This window comes from Aptenodytes forsteri, unplaced genomic scaffold (genome assembly GCF_000699145.1).
Source record: "Aptenodytes forsteri isolate BGI_AS27 unplaced genomic scaffold, ASM69914v1 Scaffold278, whole genome shotgun sequence".
In the NCBI taxonomy this organism is placed as follows: Eukaryota; Metazoa; Chordata; class Aves; order Sphenisciformes; family Spheniscidae; genus Aptenodytes; species Aptenodytes forsteri.
The window spans coordinates 3,582,265-3,589,782 of record NW_008795907.1 but is presented as its reverse complement, the minus strand read 5'-3'; the positions used below and the strand labels follow the sequence as shown (position 1 = coordinate 3,589,782).

General features: G+C 43.8%; 1 protein-coding gene across 2 annotated transcripts in view; it reads left to right on the top strand.

The window, feature by feature from the left end:
* Positions 1-254: 254 nt before the first annotated feature.
* SAG (S-antigen visual arrestin) overlaps positions 255-7,518 on the top strand; it is a 17,303-nt gene continuing 10,039 nt past the window's right edge. For both annotated transcript variants that reach the window (XM_019473393.1, XM_009284303.2), the window contains exons 1-9: positions 255-404; positions 987-1,047; positions 1,137-1,181; positions 1,477-1,670; positions 3,202-3,261; positions 4,425-4,492; positions 4,688-4,823; positions 5,178-5,262; positions 6,555-6,627. In XM_019473393.1, the coding sequence (XP_019328938.1) occupies positions 306-404; positions 987-1,047; positions 1,137-1,181; positions 1,477-1,670; positions 3,202-3,261; positions 4,425-4,492; positions 4,688-4,823; positions 5,178-5,262; positions 6,555-6,627 (821 nt within the window). In that variant the 5' untranslated portion in view covers positions 255-305. The remainder of the gene's footprint in view (positions 405-986; positions 1,048-1,136; positions 1,182-1,476; positions 1,671-3,201; positions 3,262-4,424; positions 4,493-4,687; positions 4,824-5,177; positions 5,263-6,554; positions 6,628-7,518) is intronic.

The following is a 7,518-nucleotide window of genomic DNA, read 5'->3' as shown; positions in this document are numbered from 1 at the left end:
TGAGTTAAAAAGAGTTCTTGGTCTTTTGTAATGTTTCTGAAGAGCTGTTTTTAATAGATGTTTTTATGTTTTTGGTTTTTTTTTAACGAGGAACTGCTAAAATGAAAAGAAACCCACCTTCTGTGCTGTGCCTGAGTATCTATTGAAATAGTCTTTGGTAAATTATACATGGGAGTAGAGTGCTTTACCCACCAAGTATATTTCTGCTTTTATCTTATCCACCTATTTTTTTTCTGACATCTTTCCCAGGACCTTTTGGGGCAGAAAAGCTTCACTCACCCACAGTCACATACCCATCTTTGACCATGAGCTGCCCTGAGTCTCAAAAGATGGGGACAAGTGGGAAGAATGCTAGTTCTCCTCACAGACAAGTTATCTTCAGAAAAAGCACCCGTGACAAATCTGTAAGTACCATAATAATGGATTTATATAGGTATTTTATATAGCTATGAGTTTTACTTGTAGTCACACTGGAGACTTACTAGAAAGCTCTTTCCTGTCCCCTTAATTTTTTTTTCTGAAGAAGGACCATGAACTGTATTTAGCGCTAAGTTTGAGGAGATGATGTAAACAGAGTTTATAGGGCAAGCTTCTCATATATTATAATACAAGGGAAGGCAACTCGCCTCTCCGTCTTGAGTTGTACTTCTGCTGGTAAATGTTTAAAACAAAGCTGATTCATTGTCTTTCCAACCTGATGGCACCAAAAATCTTTAAATCTATAGTTCTTTGTCCCATGCACAAGTATTTATGTTGTGCTTTTAGGAGTTGGTCTACATCAGGTTTTCAATTCTGATGTCCTGAAGCATGTGAATGTTGAGTCTGGTGGGGATTGCATGTTTGCTGGAAAAAAAAAAATATCCCATTTAAAATGGAATTGTTCCGATCTCTACAAGATTTATAGCTCTCTGCTGTGTCCCCACCCCACCCCCAACACACAACCATCAACACTTTGTAGTTCAACCATGGTCATCTTCTCCCTACAGCTGACCATCTACCTGGGAAAGCGGGACTTCATTGACAACATAGGGAATGTGGAACCTGTAGGTAAGTCCACAAGGATACGTGCTGCCCTTCCTGCTCTCTCAACCCTGATTATCCTCTGTTAATCTTTTTTATTTTTTCCTTTCTTTCAGATGGTGTTGTATTGGTGGATCCTGCACTTATCAAGGGGAAAAAAGGTTTGAGGTTTTACGCAACATATGTTTCAAAGATTGTTAGTCTTCTTTTGAAGTGAGATGCTGAGATAGAACCTTTTTTTATTGTTTTAAGGGTACAAATGTAATACTCTTCCCCAGTGAACGGGCTTCTTACTCAACATAATGTATGTTCTTACATATGGTATGAATACTTACCAGGTTATACAACAGTGTTGAAATAGGTTTCCCTGACTCTATAGTGCAGGAGGATTTTACATCCCACCTGGCTGCATTGTTAGCCTGCTGCATGCTTTACCCATCATGTGCTTCTTTCCAGTGTACGTGTCCCTGACCTGTGCTTTCCGGTATGGCCAGGAAGACATTGATGTGATTGGCCTTACCTTCCGACGGGACCTGTTCTTCTCTAGGGTCCAACTGTACCCACCTGTTGACAAGCCAGAGTCTCTCTCCCGCTTGCAGGAATCTCTGCTGAAGAAGTTGGGGAAAAATGCTTATCCCTTTTTCTTTACGGTAAGTATCTCATAAGAGCCTCTGAGCCTCTTCTCCTTGTCTGTTATTACCAGGTTGCTGAGACCTGGCGATGGACTGAAGACAGGGATTAATAGTGAATTCATGTTATGCAAAGTTCCAATTTTGAGTGACAGACAATGTACCAATTTTTTTTTTCTTACCATCCTAAGTGGTAAAGTGCAAGAAGATCCTAACTGCATGTGAAAAGTACTTTCCTTGAAAAGGCAAGGAAACATGCAATGGCTTTATGCTAGCAACAGCCCCATATATCCTTGTCTTCCCCATTCCTGAGGGGCTGGAATACTTTATACCATTGCCCCAGTGCTCACAGAGGAAGTGCCAAATCCTTTCTCTTTAAATATTTTATGGATCAAACAACAAATAACAGCTCATGGCCAAATTCTGATTCTGACAGGATATGCTTCCAGTACTGTCAGTGACATGTCTGCCTTAGCATTCCCTAGGAAGATCCAGGTTTGAAAACTACATGCTCTGATATAGCAACAAATAAGTCTTTGAATGATTCTGCTAAATGGGTTGGTACCTGTCGTAATGTTATTAACCACTCAAATACAATCTAGTGATCTTCAAACTGTTGGAGTCTCTAATGGGGTGTTAGCACTCAGTCTCCATGAGCTACTCTGCAGCCTTCCCAGTTGATGTCTGGAGTTGCTGGCCCTGCCCAGGCCAGGAGTGAATGGACGCTGGTTGGTGGCTGGATGGTCTTCATGGCCTTAGTTGTGTTTCTGACACAGAGATGCTTTGCTTCAAGCATCATGTGAACAGTGAGTAGCACTGCTGTGAGCTGTATTGATTATCTTGGATGGGGAGCCAGATGTTCCAGCTGCTACTCTAAGCTGTGCCTCTAGGGCTCTGTTTGATTTTTAGACCAGGTGCTTCATGTGCCTGGACTTGTTTATCTTCAAACTGTTGGAGTCTCTAATGGGGTGTTAGCACTCAGTCTCCATGAGCTACTCTGCAGCCTTCCCAGTTGATGTCTGGAGTTGCTGGCCCTGCCCAGGCCAGGAGTGAATGGACGCTGGTTGGTGGCTGGATGGTCTTCATGGCCTTAGTTGTGTTTCTGACACAGAGATGCTTTGCTTCAAGCATCATGTGAACAGTGAGTAGCACTGCTGTGAGCTGTATTGATTATCTTGGATGGGGAGCCAGATGTTCCAGCTGCTACTCTAAGCTGTGCCTCTAGGGCTCTGTTTGATTTTTAGACCAGGTGCTTCATGTGCCTGGACTTGTTTTACTTTTTCTCTCCTTTTTTTTTTTTTTTTCTCCTTCCTTGGCTATTAAAGTATTTTTGGAAGAAAGGAATTTGTTCATACAAGGCAAGTATAAGGCCCAGTATATTAAGGCCCCTATCTAAGCCAGAACTTCAAAGGGTTACTACATTACAGTGAGTGACCTGTTGTCTTCAGGATTGCTTTGTGCCTTTTGTGAGCAATATGTTAATTAGAGTGTTGAAGAGTTGGAAATCTTTGTAATATTGCTTTGGGGTATTTTTCTCTTCTTCCTCCCACAGTTTCCAGATCATCTGCCTTGTTCAGTCTCTCTGCAGCCTGCACCTCGTGATGTTAATAAGGTGAGACCAATGGGACACTTGTGCTTATCATGGTTGAGGAAAGTCATATGGAAAAAGTCATGTGAATTTATTTGGCTAGCTTGAGAGTAGAATAATGTGATACTGGGGTTTACTGTGTTATGCCACAAATGTCAGGAACCTGACTTAAGAGCTACAAGTGTGTGTCACGGACTTGGAATTTAAGTCCTCAGAATAAGAAAGGGAATCCAGTCAAATAGCAGCAAAACTACTAAATCTGCAATGCTTGTAGTTTCCTTAAGGGTACCACATGATTTGTGCGTTGGCTGCACATAAAATGATTGTAGCTGTCAGGCTGCATGAGAGAAAAGGAGACTGAGTGCCTAAAACTAAAATCTCATAGATCGCTGTAAGTAGCGTGTGTTAAGACCTGCTTCTAAATTAAAACAAATGCAGAGAAGGGCTGGCTTGCACATATGTGTAAACAAAACAAACCCTGGAGTAAAAGTCACCAGATAATGAGATGTTCTGCAAGGTTTCTGACACAATTTAAAATATTCCTTTTATACTTCACTGGACGCTTCTCTGAACTGCTGAGCTAGACTAACAACCGGGCAAGGTGGAGCAGGTCGTAGGATACAACACAAGGATAAGCTGTGTTTTTTTCCAAGGAATGATATTCTAGCAAAAATTCCCATATTGCTCTGTAGAGAGTTATCTGGGACTCACACAGATGTCCCATGGCAGTATAAACCCATTAAAACAAAGGTCAGCTTGGCCTGATCACCCCTTAGACATTGGGAAGTAAGAAGGTTGACCCTAAGTCAGGTATTGGCATTACAAAGCCATTCAGAAATTCAGTTCAGAAACCCAAGGCAGACTGGAGAGCTTTGCAGGCTGATCAGTCTTATAACCTGTAGCATGCTGTGACCTCTACAGCACTGCTCCCACAGAAAGCCTTTTAGGAGTAGGGATGTCATCTGTCAAAGGCTGGGAACTAAGCCTCATTTATCAGAAGCATCCTGGAACAGGTGGATGCTGCCACACCAGTTGGCAGGGATCTCTATTATAATGGTAGGAGGCCAGAATAATTTGCAGCTGGCAGAAATCTGTCAATTTCTGGTGTATAGAGAGATATTTAAACATCTGCAGATGTTCTTGGCTTCTGACACTGGTTTCACAGCTGTCTTCTCTCTCTCTGGCAGAGCTGTGGGGTGGACTTTGAGGTGAAAGCTTTCTCAGCAGAGAATGTGGAAGAGAGAATTCGTAAGAGGTAACAGAATGTGTATGTCTGTCTTCAGTTTTGCCCTTCTTAAAGGTGGTGGGTGGTTCAGTAATGCACCTTGGTTGATGGTTCAGATTTGCCCCACTTGTCATTGGGCTTCTTGGGTGTAAGCACATGTGAATGCAGAACTCCTGCCTCTGCCAAGCACAAACTACCACCATGTCATCCTCTACTGCTTCCCAGGAACTCTGCACGTCTGCTGATCCGTAAGGTGCAATATGCTCCAGAAGAGCCAGGACCCCAACCTTGTGCGGAGACCACCTGGCAGTTCTTCATGTCCACCAAGCCATTATACTTGAAAGCTTCCCTCAGTAAAGAGGTGAGGAGTTTGCCCTGGGGCTGTGGACATCATATTATTGGCATGCCAATATGCATTTTGCTGCCCAAAGCAGCTACTTTGTGTGTTACTCAGATGGTCTCAGCTGAGACTGACTTGGCCCAGCACTCAAGGGCTCTAATGTTCTGTCAGTAGCTAGTGTTAGGGGAGGCTGAGACCCCATTAGAAGATCATTTGAGGCTACGTAAGTTATTGAAGGAAGGGTCATGAATCATTGGGAAGGGTCATCTTGCCTTATCTGGCCTCTGTGAGGAGATTTAATCTGGGGGGACTAGAGAGGTTTAGGGCTTGGGAGAAGCCTCCTGGCTGGATTTCTGAGCATCAAATTCCTTCTAGGTGTACTACCATGGTGAGCCCATTCCAGTCACTATCACCATCAACAACAGCACAGAGAAAACAGTGAAGAAGGTCAAAGTCCAGGGTATGTTTTTACTGTTGCTTGGGATTCTTTGAGGGCTAGAAGACTGAATGGTGGGAGGGCTGAAAGGGAGCCAGAATTTAGTGCTTGCAGCAGCTTAAGCAGGCAGCGTGGGACAAGTCAGGAATTTGTCCCTCCACCCTGTCTATTGCTGTTTCTTTGCTGTTCATCAAGTGAAATACTGCAGCCTTTTTCCTGACTCTCATGGTTACTTGTGTGGCTTAATTTCAGGCGCCAGCATGTCCCCTCTAGTAAACAGAAAGGGTCTGGCATCTGCAGTGGGCAAGGCAGGTGCTGTGGGGAAAAATCCACCTCTTTTGGGAGGCTGGTGGGAAGGGCTCCCCTGTCAATGTGATGCTCCTGCTAACTGTAAATGTGCCTAGGTTGCATACCATTTGGCCTGGGGTTTCAGAAACATCTGGCAATGTTAGAAACAGCTGCTCTGCCAGCGACGGTGTAATGCCTCCTGAGGAAGCTGAGGGCAGGGGCTGAGTTTCAGAGCAGTTTCAGTACTGTGCCTGTGTTTTATTTGTGGCACTGCATGTTTTCATCCCGCAAGCCCCATTGCACTTGGACCTGTGGAAGACAGTCTGAGACACAAAGGATGAGAAAGAGAAGGGAAGGCAAGGAAGGAATGAAGTTGCTGAGGTTTTTACAAAACTCTATATTAAAGAAAGCCAATTCAGTGCTGGTCTTGGATGCACTGTCTAGTGATTCCCAAATATTTTTAGGCTGACATGCCTCTGTCAGGCTTAAAAAGACCTTGTCAATCCCCAGATTCTTTCCTCATCAGTGTTTCAGTCAGAATTACCCTATGGGTTTTTTGGTGTTTGATTGGAGAATATAAGCCATTTATTATCACAGGCTCTTGACTGCAGTTTGGTATCCAGTCTGCTTGATGATGGTGTCTCCTGAATGCAAATGCATTGGCTGTAGATACACAAGAGATACCAGTGACCAGATATAGAAATGGACATGCTTAGAGAAGAGGAGGGAGATCTTTATAATGGAAAGAGCAGGCTCACAGGGGAAACCGTGGATTATTGACTTTTTGTCATCTCCAAATCAAGGCTGGATGCATTTCAGGGAAGATAGTCTTTGGCCATTTGTGTGCTGTTCATCTCTATCCAGGTCAGGCTGTCTGACCTGGTGGTCCCTTCAGGCTCTAAATGGATGGGTTTTCCTGCTGTCCATCATGTTTTCCATTCCTGAGACTCAGGGCAGGGTGGGGGGGAGCTATGTTGTTTCTGATGCATATGCACAACTGATTGTCCGCTTTCTCCTTTCTCACTCAGTGGAGCAGGTTGCCAATGTGGTTTTGTACTCCAGTGACTACTATACAAAAGTGGTAGCTGCTGAGGAAGCACAGTGAGTGAATGCTCTGATTATCCCTTCTTGCTCCTTCACACTCTTTTAATTACCCTCTTCCTCAGTAATGGGAGGTACTCCTAGCTATAGTCTTGCAGTTGCCTGCTGTTACAGTGTTCTCTGCTCTCACCTCATGTGTTCCCCCCCGACACACACACCACCTGTACTCTCTGGATGCAGCTGGTCTCCTTTTCTCATAGCCAGCAGGTACCCTGTGCCTTTTCTCAGAGAACAGAGGGAGGTTGCAGAAGAGGGGTTTTGTTTGAAGAGTAATTACCTACTAGAAAAACTTAGCAGGGGCTGCAGAAGGCTCCCCATTGCTTGAAATCTTTAAATAGAGATGCAACGTTTTTCTGAAAGATGCTGCTGTTTGAGTGGAAGTCATGGATGCTCTAGCTTGAGGTCAGTCTCTTTCATACCATTTCATTTGGTTTCTTCTGACCTTGGAAAGCCCATGAAAACCTTGAGCCTATTGACAGTGTGGAGAACCACTTGCTCTTTTGCATTGCACTGCATTGGCACTGCAGCATTGAACTTTGCTTTGTGAGAAGGGTTGGACACACCTAGGCATCTTATTTTTCTGTTTTTTTGCTCTGTAGCTCAGGAACATGTTTTCCATTGAGTACTGGTCTTCCAAAGTAGGATTTATTTTGTCCAAATTTAGAGGTCTGCAGCATAGTTTGACCTACTTTAGAAGTCTGCCTTAATGTGAAATTAATAATTTTCTGCAAGTGTTTAGAATCATAGAATCATTAAGGTTGGAAAAGACCTCTAAGATCATTGAGTCCAACCGTCAACCCAACACCAACATGCCCACTTAAACCATGTCCCTAAGTGCCTCATCTACACGTCTTTTAAATACTTCCAGGGATGGTGACTCAACCGCTTCCC